This window comes from Dendrobates tinctorius, unplaced genomic scaffold (genome assembly GCF_039654945.1).
Source record: "Dendrobates tinctorius isolate UK_male_01 unplaced genomic scaffold, ASM3965494v1 ptg000071l, whole genome shotgun sequence".
NCBI lineage: Eukaryota > Metazoa > Chordata > Amphibia > Anura > Dendrobatidae > Dendrobates > Dendrobates tinctorius.
The window spans coordinates 16,834,771-16,852,875 of record NW_027361739.1 but is presented as its reverse complement, the minus strand read 5'-3'; the positions used below and the strand labels follow the sequence as shown (position 1 = coordinate 16,852,875).

Below are 18,105 nucleotides of genomic sequence, written 5' to 3'. Positions count from 1 at the left end.
ACATAAAGCTCAATAAAATTAAAGGGGTTTTTCCACAAATAAAGTTAATTTAATCAGCACTTTATTGAATAGATCTTGGAATAATAATAACTCCCACAATTTGAAGTGTTTTAATAAAATGTTCCTGTGCTGAGATAATCTTATAAATGTGCACTACAGCTCCTGGGCAGGGAAAGGAAAAAAGCATACAGACATATTACCGCGCAGGATCACAGCTGATTCTTTATTTGAGGAAAAACATTGATTAAATCAGGCAGGGAAATGCATTATCTCACAAAAGAAGAATCATCTGTGATCTCATGCTATCCTGTCTGCATACTGTTTTGCTTCCTCCCCTACCCAGGAGCTGTGGTATGATCAGACCATGTTCCTGTACGGTCAGACATGGCCATTACACAGCCATTACGCAGGGGCACATACTGTATACAAGATTATCTCAGCACAGGAACATTTTTTTAACACATCTATTTGTCGAAATAATATGTATTCCAAAGTCTATTAATTAAAATGTACTTTGTTCTTGGGGAAAAACCCTTAAGGAAAGACAACAAGACATCCCCAAAAAACTAAATGATTTTTCAGGTGCTGGCCACAATCAAGTACTCTGTCCTTATCCTTTCTCACTGATTCCTTTCTAGTTTTGCTACCTGCAGCATCATCCAGCATGACCAGTTTTGGTGATGGGTCAATGATGGTCTGAGGAAGCATAGCCTTCAAGGGTCCATTTGATAGCCAACGGTACCCTGACTATTGTTGGGTACCAGGATAAAATATTCTGAGCCATGGCCAGACATTACACTAGTGCAGTCAGTCATTGGTTCCTCCTAATGCAGGACAATGCCCTGGCTCATGTTGCTAGTGTGTAGGCAAATCCTGGCGTTGATGCCATTGACTGGCCCTCATGTACCCTAGATCTGAATCCAATTGTAAACCTCTGGGACATTATGTATCAGTGCATATGATACTACCATGTAGGACCATGCTTGAAAAAGGCTCTACTAGTTTGAGCCAAAACGTTTCATGATCTGCTTAAAATCAGTTTTCACACCATCTGACCTTGCAGTGCTTTCTCCATTTTTCAGATTTGTATACAAGAGGTTTTCCATTTTGCATGAAAACCGCTGCTTTTACTTTTTCCACATATTTATCCATTCACTTTATTGCAGGGCTTGTATCACAATGGAAGTCTCTACAGTCCAATCTCAGACGAGTTGCGACAGAAATCTATACTATATATTGCCCCTGTGGACCCGGCTTTGTGGTGTGGGGGGCTGAGAAAATGTGCAGACAGCGTTCTACCCTGCCTCCAGGTAACTTCTGGATACCGTAAGTAAGTAGGAATGACAGATCCCAAAAGTCAGAGGATGGGGTGAACTTTGAGTCACAGACACATACGTGGAAATGATTAGTTTGTATGAAGGTCTACTACTCCAATATTTGATCACTTGTCTTTATCTATAGAACAACCTGACTGTCCTGGCACTGATGGCTATGGAGTCAACCGTGTATCGACACCAGCTTTATTATCGTGTGCACAACAAGCTCACCACCCCCATCACTGGCAGCATTTTCAATAATATCACCCGCCAGAATCTTGATGATGGTCTTGTCAACTGCTTTAAATACTATGTTAATTATTTCTTCTACAAATTTGGACTTGAGGTTAGTTATGGGATTCACACCATTCGGACAGAGACGGATAAGATGCTGAAAATTTCCAATGTATAGGAGAACATATATGAAAATTTGTACAAGTGAAAATGTTGTCGGTAACAAGGAAGCATGTAATAGCTACTATCTGGTTACTTTGGTCATAAATCATTTTGCTGGATTAATTATTACTATTGATACCCAAGTTTATTTTTTAAGTGTCCTACTATGTTGAAGAATAAATGCATTCCTCAACATTGAAATTGCAACACCAAGAAGGAAAAGGTGCGGCATGCCAAAGGATGTAAGTACTGGTAGCCAAAAGGGGTATTTTTTATACTTGAAAAAAATGAAACCAAATTTTCCAAACATTTCAAGCTTATTCAGTATCATAATTTGCTTATCATTAACATGTTTATCCATTCTGAGATTTCCATAAACGCCATAACTTTTCCTTCTTGGTTTGGCAAATTTCAATGTTGAGGCGTGTATACGGTACACAAAAAACTCTAACCAGATTTTTCTGTTTTAGGTTTGTTTTGTGATTGCAGTAAATGTGATTGGACAACGGATGGATTTTTACGCAGCCTTGCATGCTGTCTGGCTTCTATATTTGCTATATTTGCGTCGTAGAAAAACGATTGCAGAAGTTTGGCCAAAATACTGTTGCTTCATAGCCAGTATAATGACTGTCCAGTATCTGCTCTGCATTGGCATTCCTCCAGCCTTCTGTAAAGGTGGGCAATTCCTATGATCACCAAAATAATGTACCGGTATTTTTGTGACGGGGTTCTCATGCTTGTTAGGACCCCCAGAGGACACTAGAATAGGGTTTCAATCCGCCCGTCCTCTTTTCTGTGATTGGGAATGTAAAAAAGCAGCATGGCCAGATATTTGCTCAACGGCTCCATTAATTGAATACCGGAATCTTGAAAATAGATTTTTCTAACACCCTTAAACGGAACCTGCAACGTCAAAAACCTGCAGATATACTGTGAGACCTCCACACTGGAAGATCGCCATGAACTTTATTCCTCCAGCAGCCATAGCTGGCGAGGCGTCAGTCACTGCTCAGTACATAGTGAGCGGCGGCTGTAACCACCAGTCCATCAGTGTTAAGCCGGCTGTAGGTCAGGGTTGGGACATGGTTACAGCTGCCGCACAAGTACTGAGCTGTGACTAAAGCTGACCGGTTGGGCCTCAGTTCAGTGGCTGGGCAGCTTTAGAATACTATTAACCTGCAGATTAAGCTCATATCTGAAGGTTAATGACATTTTTTGACATGACAGGTTCCTTTTAAAGAAAACCTGTCACTTGCCATAAATATGTATTTTTTTACTTGGGGTAAATGCCACTCTTCTCCTGAATCTGGTATTGTTTTTTGTTTTGTTCATGTTCCTCTCATTTCCTGATATATGCCACCTCCTCCCTGTATGTGAATCAGAAGAACAGTGGCAAAAGTTCATTTTTTATGGCTAGTGACACGTTCTTTTTTTAAATTGAAATGTTTACTGTATCCCAAAGTGGTGATGTACTATGTCGCTGATATTTTATATGAATACAGTAAATCACTGATCCAACCACAGGTGCTGTATAGATATGAATATCCACTAATTAAAAAAAATCACTGATAAAATTGGATTTATTTATTTTTTAAGGTATATTTAATTAGTCCAATTAAAATATTCATGCTTTATTCCACTGCAATAGAAAGTTTTGTTCTGTATAGTCTAATATATCCCTCAGTGTTAAAGATAAATGTAAATAGATTGTATAAGAAGTACAAACTGAGTCTATTTAATACCTTCAACTATTAATTAAAACCACTATTGTATTATATGGCACATATATTGTAATTACCGGTAGTTCAAGAGATTTGCCTATAAGTATAATTTTATGCCACTATTGTGATAAATGGCACCTGTATTATTGCTGTTCAAAATGCCATTATTACACTATAGAATGCCAAATTTTCTACTACCATATAATATAGCTTGTGTATTTTAATTGGGCTAATAAAATATATATGTTAAAAAAAAATCCCCTTTTATAAGTGATTGGGTATTTTAATAGAAATACGGTAGTCTGATAGGCAGTGGTCTCCAACCTAAAGTGCTTCAACATTTGCAAAATTATAACTCCCAGCATCCACTTACTTTATTACTTTACTACATCATTGCTGCATTCTGTACAGATCATTATTACACCATAGCTGGTATAAAGTACATTTTATTTTTGTCAGCACTGCTGATATTACACTGTGTGCAGAATTATTAGGTAATTAGTTTTTGATCATTTATTTTATTATTGAACAATTACATTGCTGACAGTCAATTCAAAAGGTTAATAAACCTGAAACCTGGATATTTAAGAATGTAAAAGTTTTGTCATTCTTAGATGAATATATATGTGTGCAGAATTAGTGTTCATCTATTATTAGTTTAGAATTATTATGCAACTAATGAAAAACATAAATTTTGCCTCCTTAAATTTTTATTTTCATCTATTACAGTGTAAATAATAACCTAACAACCCAGAATTTGCCAAATACATTTCTGAAATGTAAAAAAAATATATATATAAAAGTGACCAGTGTCACGATCCCGCCGCTGACACCGGTATGTCACGGACGGAGGGATGCTGACACACGACTATCACAGGCACAGGGGGGCTTATCTTAGTTACCCCACCGATGGCACCATGTGACAGAAAAACAGCAAGCTAGTCTTGCCCTAACAATTTATCACAGGGGGGTTATTTTGGATGTCCCACCACTGCTAACAATCTTCCACGAACTGCGGGAATTTATGTATATCCCGCTTTTCAGTTCCACTTTGGAACTTGCAGCTCTCCGGCACCCCCGTTACCCTCAGGTCAGTCAGGGAACTACACCTGGGATAATGTGTCGCCAGCCGGCTGCTTCAATGAGGTCTGGCCACCCGGCATGTTACAGTGAGGGAAATATAAAGTGTTCTGGCCGCAGCCACCCAATTAGCTTATAAAATCCCTTTCCGTCACAGCCAGCAGTACCCGGGGCCCAGACCACACGTCGCCGGCACCAGCTACGATTCTCTTAATCAATGAGTTAATTAAGTGGGTCCATAGCAAACCCCCAAATTAGTAGCGTAATTATCTTAAAGGCACGTGTTCGTTTTTAGAGCATGAAGACAGACTAATAAAGTTATAATTTATTCCCGAAAAGGGGGGCAGAGATTACAGAGATAAAAGATCTTAGAAAGTTGAGACATTAGATATGTACAATGCAAATATAAAATAAACAGGATGAAAATAGAGGTTAACACTTACAGTTGCTTAGATGGTCTTAGGCTAACCATGTGGGAAGAAGGTGGAGCCACACGTCTCCAGTCATCTGAGGACCTCTTGGCATGAGATCTCTTAGCTGGAATGCCCAATTTTAAGGAGGGAATACCTTATAGCTTTGGGTTTGTGACATTGCAAAAGGGGCAGTCTGGTGATGTTCCTCCCCCTGCTCTAGGAGTTACAATTCTGACTACAAAACGTATAATGACTATATCTCACAGATGGTACCTTGTATAAACACACACATGGTATCATTCTTTTTAGCCTGTCAAAGACAACAATTCAAGACCAAGCATGCAGTAATTATGTCACACTGTATAGGAGAAATCCAGATCTCGGTTTCTGTGGGTGCTGGAACCGTGGAAATTATGGGCCAGAATGCTGGTTTCTTGTCCTATGCAGATATGTGATTTTTATATCTCTGTCGCGTATCGTTTTCGGGATCCAGTCTCTTTAATATTACCCATAATTATATCCAGCCGCATGGTAGGGAACAAAGGACATACTTTTCACTTAGCTAATTAACATTCCTTAGCTGGAGAGGAGAGAGCAGGGAATGCTAGCACAGGAAGTGTCTGGTGTCCTGTTTCAGATGCAGCCACCAGCTGCAATGTGAGTGAGCTGGGGGAGAAAGGAGGGGTTGCAGCTTTGTGACAGGCAGAAGTCTCATCTGTAGTGTAGAGAACGGGAGATTGTGGAAGGTTCCAGAGAAGTCATATCTTACTTATCATTACAACTAGTATAGAGAAAAAAAAAGTTTGTTCCAGCTCCTTTAAAAAATTTAATCCTTTAATGATTCCAAAAAAGTTTTCACACGATTAAAAACTCCACAGACAGTGTGCAAATATGAGTGCAAGCGACATGTTTTGATCTATTACAGATCTTTCTCAAAGCTTTGTCTCTTATTACAAGATGACATCGTATCAGGATGGAGTTTCGTGCACCTGATGGTCTGGTTGGTGAGCTGGCTTTGGTTTTATACCATTTTCTTTTTGTACAACCAGTATAGCCTTCTTCTTTACAACAACACCCATAAGCCGTCTATTCATGGAGTTTGTCAGTCTCTTCTGTTGATGATCAACTTTTTGGGCAGCACCGACCATCTTAAATCTCCCATTGCAGAAGGACCCACAAATTCTCAGTAGTGTTTCGGTCAGATGAGGAAGGGGCCGTGTCTTAATTTTGTCATCTGTAAAGCCTTTACTGGCAGCCAAGAAGTGGAGACTTCGATGCTGTGATGGAGCATTGTCCTGCAGAAAAATCATTGTTTTCTTGAAGTATGCAGACTTTTTCCTGCTTGAAGAAAGGGTCTTCTACAAAAAAGCAGTAGATTTGGGAGTTGATTTTGAGTCCATCTTGACACCAGCCTGGAAAGGTTCAACTAGCTCATCTTTAATAATACCAACCCATAACAATACCCCACCTCCACCTTGCTGGCATCTGACTCAACGTGGAGGTCTGTGACCATTACTGATCCAATCACGGCCCCATTCATCTGGTCCGTCAAGAGTCACTCTCATGTCATCAGCCCATAAATCCCTTGAAAAATCTGTCTTCAGTTATTTCTTGGCCCAGTCTTGACATTTCCCCTTCTGTGTCTTGGTCGGTGGTGGTTGAGCTATAGCATTCTGTACCTTGGCCATGTGTCTCTGAGCACTCAGCACCTCACTTGCCTAATAATTCTGCACAGACAATGTACTGTAGAGCTTGTTAGCACCGCTTCTTTTCTTATGACACCATACTAATTATACAGGTAGCACCGATACATTCTGATGATACCCCACAAAGTTTACTGGATTCGTGTAATTAATCACTTTCCTGTTTTCTGGTACAGATTACCCATGGAGGACATTGCGACTAAAACCCAACTCAAACCTGATCAAGTGGTTGTACCTTCCCGACTTTGCCAAAAGTCCAGATCCAGTATTTCTAATTTGTATGTGAATTAGCCATACATTTCTACTTTGTGAGCATAATAAGCATTATATAGCCCTGGGACAGATACCCAGTTTGGAGGGTATTGTGCTTATGTTTTTTATGTTTTACGTTCATAGTAATTTGAATTTATATGTCCTACATTAAATAGCATGTGGTATCAAAGCTTCTTAATAAGAGATGGTCACTTAAAGGGACATTTTTTTTTAATCTAAAAATGTAACTCAACTTTTTTATAACTATTGCAAAGGCATAGCAAAATTCGGAATTTTGATTATCAATTTTACTATCTTATTTTGCTTCATTCTTTCCCAAATGCCATGCTGCTTCACATGGCCAACTTATATTTCTTGTAGGAATTCACTCTCTCTGGTAGGCATTAGGCTTTAGGTAACGTTCACACAGGCAATGCAGTTTTGGTTGAAACACGTGCAGTTTTTATTGCTTTCCACAGATTGCACAACCCCAAAACAAACTCATAAATATAAATCCTTAGCCTTATCCTGGCGCTAACTAAACAGAACATACCCTGGCTACTCATTCATGGCTGAGCTAGCCCCAGCTTGGTCAACCAAAACAGCTATTGTTCATAGCAACCACTGATATTTGTGGTTCTCTGCACACAACCTCTGCAGACTCTTCTCAGAGACGGAGTCTGGCCTGTTTCTCTCTTAAGCTCCAAGATAACCCCAGTCTGGTCAGCATCCCAGAGCTGACTACCTAATGAAAACAGCTAGCCTGGTTATATGCAGGGCTAGCCAGGTGATCTAATCAGAACCTGTAGAGCTAGATTTAACCCTAGCCTACCTGACTTTGCTACATTCTTTAGAAGCTGCTTTCAATTGCTGCTGGCAAGATCTGTACCCTTTTTACAATCAGAGTATGTGAATTCTCCTGTCTAGGTACAGAAGTGGAGGTAGAAAGGTTCATAGAGGGAGGTAACACTACTCTGATTGTAAATAGAGTTGGGATCTTGGCTGATCAGCAGTTGGAAACAAAGCCTAAAGGAGCATGAACTTCTGTGAAATCGCACTGCAGCATGGTGTTTGAGAGAGAAGGAAGCAAAATCAGGTAATTAAACATATTGCAAAAATCAGAACTAGAGGACTAGGTGTCTTGTGCCACTTATTCCTCCTGCTCTGTATAACCCCGCCCCTACCTCTGATTGGCAGCTTTCTGCTTACTTTCAGCTCTGTGTAAACAGTAAGCTGCCAATCAGAGAGCTGCTAGATCTGCAGCAGAGAAAATAATGATTTTATCAAAACCACATGAAGCAGCCTAGTAAGTGACACATGGCTGGAATCAGGGTTTCTACCCCTACCTCATGCTGCTCTCAGATTACATAACAAAAACCTGCTGTCAGATTCCATTTATTTTTTCTATTACATTGTTCAAATACATTAACTATTAAGTGGAATTGAATGGATTTATGAATATTAACCTGTCTTTTGATATGATTAGTCTCCTCTCTGTTCCTGGCCAGATGACACCATGCTGCTGCTCCTCGCATCTCTGCAGTGGCAGGTATTTGAGGATGAGAACTTGACCTGTGTACGAATGCTCGCTGGTGATAACATCGAAATTAGTAAAGACTTGGACCCCAGAGATTTGAGCCAGTATAGTCCTGTACCTAATTTCCTCCACTGCAAGTAAGTAGTTACCAATGTATATGGCTTGGCTTCTACGGGTATGTTCACATGTGAGGGAAAAAAAAATATTAATATATAAAAATAATTAATTTGATCATTAAACGGCATAATGAGAAAAAAAAAATAAAAACGCAAAAATTCCATTTTTTGGTCACCGCAGCATTGCAGTAAAATGCAATAACAGGTGATCAAAAAATCGTATCTACCCCTAAATGGTATCGCTAAAAACATCAGCTCGGTGCGCAAAAAGCAAGTCCTCACCCAACCCGAGAACACGAAAAATAGAGACGATATGGGTCTCGGAAAATGGCACCATTTTTTTTCACTACTTAAAAAAAAAAGAACCTATACATGTTTGGTGTCTCCAAACTTGTAACATAATGACCTGGAGAATCATAATGGCAGGACAGTTTTAGCATTTAGTGAACATGGTAAAAAAGAACAAAATAATTACTTGTGTATTGCACTTTTTTTGCAATTTCACCGCACTCTGAATTTGTTTTCCCATTTTCCAGTACACGATGTGGTAAAGCCAATGGTGTCGTTCAAAAGAATTACTCATCTCACAAAAAAACAACCATGGAACATGGAAATATAAAAAAAGTTATGGGTCTGGGAAGAAGGGGAGCAAAAAATGAAAACGCAAAAGGAAAAAGGTGGTGTAGGGGTTAAATACATTTGTGTACTAATTAAAAGGTTTGTACCAAGTAGGACAGGCTGAGAAATAAAACTTTGGAAGACAATTTCAAAATGGAATGGATTGGAGTTTAAGCATGTGCCCCCTCTGCTCCATTCATTGTCTTTGACGCTGCCAGAGAAGGAGGGTACATCATTAGGCTAGCTCCAGCAGTCTTGTATGGGATAAATTGGGCAAAGGTGTGCATATCCGGCCTCTGCTCCATTTAGATGGGGCTCTACAGAGACCCTTTCCTTTGGGTAGCTCTGACTTAGGACCTAGGTTTGTTCCGAAATGTGTCAGTGACATCTTTGTGCATATTCTGTGTTTTCCAATATAGTTTTAGCTTAGTGAAAATCACAGTGCTGGATTTACATTCACAGCTCAGTAATATAGAAATTTAAGATCATGGTGAATAGCCTTATCTTTTCTTCATTTGCCCTGAAGCAGAACACATATGAGCCAGGCATAGAGCTTCTGGTTTTAGCATTATGGCTTTCTTTCCTATTTATCATGTAGGGAAAGTATTTTAGATGTCAAGTATTTTGTAAGCTACACTATAGGCAATAAGTGACATAGTGTAGACTACAGAGCAGATTTACTGTATTAATACATTTAAGGGAACATTTCAAATCCCAAAACTGCAATCATCTGCTACTAGTGGTGGTGTGAGCACAGATTTTTCCTGTTACCGCGCGGTTTCTCCCCGCCTCAGGCCGTTCTGCTAGTTTTACTGAAACACAACCTTAGTACATTCTGTCATCCCAGGATAAGAAGAGTGTCATGGTATTGGACAGGGTCCATGTCATGCCCTCTCAGGGATAATTGTGGTGGCCTCCCTTTGGATCTGGGAGGGGTATTTATACACACTCTGGACTAGGATTCCCTGTCAGCTATACTTTCATTTAGTCTGTGTGCCTGACCCCCTGGTGTGTGTGCTCTGTTTACGTCTGTTTGTTTTGCTCTCCGTGCTTGACTCGGTCCATTTACTCTCTCGGCTTTCTAACCACCGGCTTCCTTTTGACTATCCCTCTGCCTCACCCCTCCGGTACCTCGTTATCTCCTAGTTTTGACCTTGGCACGTTTGATTACTCTCTGGCATCTATCGTTTCCTCTGCACCCTGGCGACGCCCTTGGCCACCTCCCACTTTGTCACATGGTTTAGGTCCTGCTTGCTACCCGGTGAGTTCTCCGCCGCTCTGCTCTCAGCTCCCTTACTGCAGCGAGCAGCCCTCCCTGGAGCCGTGACAAAGAGATATATGCCAAATACAGTACACAGTAAAAATATTCATTTTATTAAAACAGTTTAAAAAGATATAATAAAACATTATATTTGTACACCTCAAAAAAGGAGGAACATGACATGAGTTTATCAGAGCCAGAGTAGAATATTCAAGGTAGAACAACACCATATATATGATAAAGTGCAAGTGCTATTTATGCAAAATTATACATTGTTCATAATCCTCAATATAATAGTTAAATTGGATTGCCAAAAGATAGAATGCACAGGGTAAAATACATCCACATATCTGGAGTCGTAAATGAAATGATGAAAGAAACCCCAGTAGAAAAAACGTCAATGTAGCACTGAAACACTAACATTGCCTAACAGGTCTGTATTTAGGAATCAGCAGGGCCCCACAACATGTGTCCATCCATTCTGCTAGTCTGCCTCATGCAGCACTTTTGCATTTTCTTGTGGCATTCATTTAGCCTAAGGGAGCGTGGCCGGTCTCTGCAGGAATTGAACTCTTCGGGGTTAGATTATGTTCCCCGGCCAACCCTGTGTTAGCAGGGACTTTAGTAGGCAGCCCAACCAACTTTGATAGCATACGTACATACATTCTTCTGTATCCCGTTTCCCATTAACGACCCATCCTGTTTACACATCCTACGTTTACTGATCCTGTGCTGCCTGCTGCGGCCTCGGAACTTCTGACTACGCTTCTGTCTCGCCCCTCTGTACTGCAAAACCCGCGCTTCGGTCAGCTGCTGCAGACCCAGGGACTGCCACAGAGTGGTTCCTGATAACTATCGGCGGCAAAGTCTATTCTCACCATCAGAGGCTCTAATAAATACCCAGTTGCAACTTAGTTTTGGCCCTCCAAAGGCTTAGATAGCATTAGAAAATCCATGGTAGAACTAGTCCAGGGGTAGAGAAGCCCTGCAGACTAGGCCCTATTATTAACATATGTGATGCTGCAGAATAAAAAGTCAGGGTACATGAGTATTTCAGTGTGTTATTTTTGTTTTGTTCTGTACCTGCCATACAGTTCTAAGGATATGGAACTATTTACTTTTGTACTAATTTTTATGGTCTTAGCCAAGAGGGCGGTGCTCATGGGATCCTCAGGGGTGTGTCATTAGGCTGCTCTTATTACCCTGCAAGCAATACCCTCTTGTAAAGAACATAAAAATTAGTACCCAAAAAAGCACATATTTCTTGAACCGTATGGCAGATTTATATATAAAAAGAAACCGCAAAAGACACATGGGAGCAGCGTGAACAAAATAAGAGCAAAAATTGTCCATTGTAGACCAGAGAATTATATCTGAGATCCACTCGTTTTAGACAGAATTTGATATATACCTGTGTAATTCCAGCCTGACTCGCCATATTTGTCTTCCATTCTGTACAGGTCCTATCTGGATATGGGTAAAGTAGTTGTATTTAGCTATCACTTCTGGTTCGTGCTGTGTCTGATTTTCATCACTGGTACCACCCGCATTAATATACTCTGTATGGTATACCTGATGGCCTGCTTCCATTTCATGCTGTTCGGTGGTAGTCTCCTGATGAAGCCAGTCCGTCATCTTCTCAAGCTCTGGGACTATCTCATTACCTATACGGCTTTTGTAATTACCATGAAAAACCTCCTTTCAGTAAGTCTGGAAATATTAGTTCTTGAGAATAGTAACTTACTATTTAAATCAAGTTTTACTGTAAAAAGTTTTTTTTAATTTATTATTTTGTATTTTATAGTCAGATCATGATCTGTATTTTAAAAAAAATTCAGCATTTTTGCAATTTTCACACTGGTAATTGGGGCTATTCTAAGCTCATACACACTGACCCTATCTTTTGTAGTGACGCATTTATTGAGCGTGTGGAAAGGCCATTGTGAAGTGAGGAGAAGCTGAGATATCACCCATTGTGATTGGTGAATTCTGTGGGATCAGCTGTGTAGAGAGGTGTTTCTTGTCATTGTAATCCTGCCTGCAATGATAGCGAGATTGCTAAAAGTTCAGAGAACAGAGAAATATATTTCTAAAAAGCCTCAGTGGCCATTGTGAAAAAAAAACCCATTGAAATAATGTTAAAAAATAAATTTAAAATTAAAACCTGATTTAAACACAGGATAGAAGATATATTGGATACATTCCCTCTAATAACATTTTTAGCTCCTCTTTATGTTGTAGTTTTTGGTTTATTTACTAGTGAAACATTTATTAATACAATTCTGACTTTTGTATCCTAGTTACCTTAACTACATCAATGAAAAATGATAAGTCAAATGTATGTACAGAAAATGAGACTATAGGTCTGGCTGCAGTGTTATATTATTGAATCCAGCAAGGAGTCAAAAACAGATATGGTCCAAAATTTCGACCCGCTCACACTGTGCCACATTACCTGGTGCCAAGTTCTTGCTACACATAGATGTCCTTGCCAAAAAATCCCTTGGTCGGAATATTGGACCATATCTGTTTTTAATTCTGCCAGATAATATACATTAAGCAAGTCCTACAGCCTAATTTTATTTTGTGGGGCTGAGGTTCCCTTCCCAGTTGAATTAATCTAGACCATGAGTCCCTTCCTCGTGCAGATCATTGTTTTAAAAAATAAGGACAGTGTTGCTGGTTTTTCTCATTCACCACATTTATATACTGTCATCGTCAAAAGTGTTGGCACCCTTGAAATTGTTTCAGAAAATGAAATATTTCTCCCAGAAAGTGATTGCAATTACACATGTTTTATTATACACATGTTTATTTCCTTTATGTGTATTGGAACAACACAAAAAAAAAACTAAGCAAAAAAGGCAAATTGGATATAATTTCACACAAACCCCCAAAAATGGGCAAGACAAAATTGTTGGTTCCTTTCCAAAATTGTGGGTAAATAACTTGGTTTCAAGCATGTGATGCTCTTTCAAACTCACCTGTGGCAAGTAACCGGTGTGGGCGATATGAAAATCACACCAAAAACCAGATAAAAACGGAGAAGTTGACTCAATCTTTGCATTGTGTGTCTGTGTGTGCCACACTAAGCATGGAGAGCAGAAACAGGAGAAGAGAACTGTGCGAGGACTTGAGAACCAAAATTGTTGAAAAATATCAACAATCTCAAGATTACAAGGCCATCTCTAGAGATCGAGATGTTCCTTTGTCCATGGTGCGCAACATAATCAAGAAGTTTACAACTCATGGCACTATAGCTAATCTCCCTGTATGTGGAAGGCAGAGAGAAATTGATGAAAGATTGCAAACCAGCAAAGTTCGGATGCTGGATAAGCAACCCCAATCAAGTTCAAAAGAAATTCAAGATGCAGGCTCAGGGTGCATAAGTGTCAGTGCGAACAATCTGTTGACATTCGAATGAAATGAAAGACATCTCCCTTTTTGGGGGAGGTTTTGTGTGAAATTATTTAAATTTATATTTTGTGTTGTTCCAATACACACAAAAGAAGTAAACATATTTATAACAAAACATGTAATTGCAATAATTTTGTGGAAGAAAGACAGTGGCATAAAAAGTTTGGGCACCCCTGATCAAAATTAAAAGTCAACTTCAGCTTTTGCACCGATGATGTTAGGTTTGCATCAAGAATTTGTTGAAATTTCTTCACCCTACTAGTGAAATTTTCCCCATGCTATTGGCTACAACACAACCCCAAAGCATGATTGATCCACCCCCATGCTTACTGGTTGGTGAGACGTTCTTTTACTGAAATTCTGTGTCTTTTTTCTTCACACATACCTTTGGTCATTGTGGCCAAAGAGTTCTATTTTAACCTCATCGGCCCATAGGACTTGTTTAAAAAATGTATCATTTTTGAAACATTTGTTTAAAAAATGTATCAGGCTTGTTTAGATGTTCTTTTGCATACTTCTGATGCTGAATTCTATGGTGAGGATGCAGGAGAGGTTTTCTTCTGATGACTCTTCCATGAAGGCCATATTTGTGCAGGTGTCTCTGAGTAGTAGAACAATGTACCATAACTTCAGAGTCTGCTAAATCTTTCTGAAGGTCTTTTGCACTCTAGTAGAGGTTCTGATTTGCCTCTCTAGCAAACCTATAAGCAGCTGTCACTGAAATTTTGCTTGGTCTTCCAGACCTTAGCTTGACCTCTGCTGTTCCTGTTAATTGCCAATTCTTAATTACATTTCAAAATGAGGAAAAGGAAACTTGAAAACGCTTTGCTATCCTCTTATAGCCTTCTGCTTTGTGGGCCTCCACCATTTTCATTTTCAGGGTGCTAGACAGCTGCTTAGAAGAACCCATGGCTGATGTTATAAGAGGCTAGGTTTTTATAAAGGTGGGAATTTTGCATCACCTAGCTTTTCCTAACAATGACAGTGAACAAACCATAACCCCAACAGCTTAATTAAGGTCTAACACCTTGGTCAAAGTTATCTGAACACATAAATCTCCAAGGGTGCCCCAACTTTTGCATCAGCCCATTTTCCTTTTTGTAATTTTAAAAATGTAAAAGATGAAAATATATTATATATTTTATTTTTTTTGCCTAAAGTACAAAACGAATGAGTCATCTTTAATTTTAGGCCTTTAAGAGATCATTTCATCTTCAACATGCCACTGTACTACATATTCTGGAACAATTTCAAGGGAGTCAACACATTCGGTCATATATTGATTTTTTTTATTTTATTTTTCCAGATTGGTGCTTGTGCCTATCTAGATAAACTGATGAAGAATAATTGTTGGCTCATCCAGACATTTAGTATGTTTTGTACTATCAAAGGTTATGAACTGAGTAAGTTGGAGTTCTACTACATACGGTAACTGGTACGTACAGATTCTTTCTTGACAAGTTCATCGTTAATATCTTGTCGTACAGAAATCCCATCTGATGAGACATGTGAGCTGCCAGAAAATGAAGCAGGCATTGTGTGGGATGCAATCTGTTTTACATTCCTATTGATCCAACGTCGTGTGTTCTCCAGCTATTACTTCCTCTACGTGGTGGCAGATCTGAAAGCCTCAAAACTCTTGGCTTCAAGGTGCGAATTCTCTGTCACATGAATCCTACTTCCAGAATGGGAAAAAAATGATTTCTTAAATCCATTTTCTTGCAGAAGATGGTTAGTTAGAAAATGTTCGCCCTGTCTCTGACTTCTTGAGAGGGGGAAATGTCTGTGAGAGTGTCCGAATTCAGTTCCAGAGTGTTCATTAAAAAGAGTCCTTGATATTTAGAAAATTTCAGCCTGTTTTTTGGACCTTGCCAAAAAATTGCTTTTTTGAAAAAAAATCTTGCCTTTCTCTGACTTCCACGTTAGAGTTAAATCTATTATTTGCACTTCCAAAGAAAGTAATGAATTGGAGGCTGTTTTAATTGCTTTTTCTCTATTTTGCTTTCTTCATCAAAACCCTCAGAGGAGCAGAACTGTTCGAAGAGAAAATTAAGAAAGTAGTAGCTGTTCGTCTAGAAGAGGAAAAGAAATGTTCACAAGCAATGAAAAAACAGTAAGTCCTTTCTAGTGTAAGGGTTTGTGCACACTAAGTGGTCTGATGAGTTTCTGGAGCAGAAACCAAGCAGAAACACTCCAAATCTGAAAACTTCTGAAAAACTTGGAGTTTCTGCTCCAAAATCTCATCAAAAAGTCCCAAGCCCTGATTCATCATTATACCTCTGTTTTTTTGTCTGGTTTTGTGTGGTTTTTTGCGTCTTTCTTTTTTGTTAGCGCCCAATTCATTATTCTATTTGTACCTTTTTAGTCTATTTTATATGTACTCACCTGTTTTTTTTTCGCTTTGTGGTCATTCCAGATATTGTCGCCTTCCTTATTTATCAAATGTGACTTTCTAAAAAGTCGCAAAATTTGGTGCAACTCAACGTTTGTCCAAAGTCACAATAATGGTTAACGGCAAGAGAAGCTTTTTTTTTTACTTTGCACCAAATTCATGCACCATTTTGATGAATTTGGCGCAATAAACATCATCAAATACCTCAAGACAGAAAAACAAAATTGACTTCACGATGAATTGGGACCTCAATGTGTTTATACCGTAGGCAGTGTTTTGTTCTTGTGTCTTCCGAGTTTGGTAGATTTTATGATAAAATTGAGATGCTGTTTACTTTGGGGTCCACTACAACATTTTTCTTAAATCTGTAAACACCACATTACATGAGTAAAGCGTGCATGAGCTCGTAGTGTAAGTGGACTGACGTCTTCGTGACTTCATATGTGTATGTCGTATACCTGCAGGATGGAGCAAATAAAATTGAAACAGAAGTCAACAAATGATGAGAAAACAAGGAAGGACAGTGGAGGAGAGGACACATCTGAACCATCAAAGGACAAAGGTAAAAACTCAGTTTGCAAGAAGAATATGAAATATCCTATTTGTTAAAGGATGGCTTTCCTTGGGATATCTGTACTAAATCAGTAGTGGTGTTCCTGTCAGAGTCAGCATCCCCATCATTATTTTCTGGCACTATATCATGTGTGAAAGGGGTGCAGCTCGTTTGAAAGTGTCACAGTCCCTTTAGGCAGCTTTCAGTGTGGATTAGGAAAATTGGACCAACATCGATCTAATATTGATGGTCTATGATAAGGGTGCTAACTACTTTTAGCAAAAATAAATTGACCTGTGTCTGCTGTTAGGTGATGGCCAGAGTTGAACACCAACACGTAGGCTAGAATATCGCCTGACTGGTAGGGGAATTTTCGGCTTATCTGTGCAATAGTAGACTTACCTGTGACCCAACTGCAATTAGAAGTATTGTGGTGGGTAGTTATGGCATTAAAAAGCTGCTGACAAATTTTCATCTCATTACCAAGAGATAGATTGAAGTCTATTACACTTTTCACAGGAGCTGCTCTGTGTTTGCTGCTCCTTGTGTGAGTGTTTGCAATGCTTGCGGCTGCCTGTCCGACCTCTGTCTCATCCACTTTTCACCTCTATATTTCTGGGGTTGCGCCGACATCACTCAAATCCACTTTCAAAAATTCTGCACTTGCGCTATTTGGATTGGGGAGCTGTGCAAGCTCCATGACTAGCTACTCCCCGCACTTGCTCTACGTTGAGCTGCTCTGGCCGCACAGTCAGTGAAGTTGGGTACTACACACAGCTTCTGTGCACACACACGGGTTTACTATACACTGCGCAAGTGTGAGATTTCATAGAATGATAGAATCATAGAGTTGGAAGGGACCTCCTGGGCCATCTGGTCCAACCCCCTGCTCAAAGCAGGATTCGCTAAATCATCTCAGACAGATGTCTGTCCAGCCTCTGTTTGAAGACTTCCATTGAAGGAGAACTCACCACTTCTCGTGGCAGCCTGTTCTGCTCATTGATCACTCTAACTGTCAAAAAGTTTTTTATAATATCTAATCTGGGTCTCCTCCCTTTCAGTTTCATCCCATTGCTTCTAGTCTTTCCTTGTGCAAATGAGAATAAAGATGATCCTTCTACAATATGACAGCCCTTGAGATATTTGTAGACAGCTATTAAGTCTCCTCTCAATCTTCTCTTTTGCAAGCTAAACATTCCCAAATCCTGCAACCTTTCCTCATAAGACAGGGTTTGCAGACCGGTCACCATTCTGGTCGCTCTTTTCTGAACCTGCTCCAGTTTGTTGATGTCTTTTTTAAAATGTGGCGCCCAAAACTGGATACAGTATT

The 18,105-nt window shown here is 39.5% G+C and overlaps 1 protein-coding gene across 1 annotated transcript in view; it reads left to right on the top strand.

Moving 5' to 3' along the window:
• LOC141096108 (piezo-type mechanosensitive ion channel component 2-like) overlaps nucleotides 1–18,105 on the top strand; it is a 242,528-nt gene that overhangs the window by 136,092 nt on the left and 88,331 nt on the right. Inside the window, 10 exon segments of the mRNA XM_073582522.1 lie at nucleotides 1,167–1,310; nucleotides 1,462–1,662; nucleotides 2,183–2,387; nucleotides 6,806–6,907; nucleotides 8,390–8,555; nucleotides 11,874–12,117; nucleotides 15,137–15,233; nucleotides 15,318–15,480; nucleotides 15,854–15,943; nucleotides 16,687–16,784. Coding sequence (XP_073438623.1) covers nucleotides 1,167–1,310; nucleotides 1,462–1,662; nucleotides 2,183–2,387; nucleotides 6,806–6,907; nucleotides 8,390–8,555; nucleotides 11,874–12,117; nucleotides 15,137–15,233; nucleotides 15,318–15,480; nucleotides 15,854–15,943; nucleotides 16,687–16,784 — 1,510 coding nt within the window.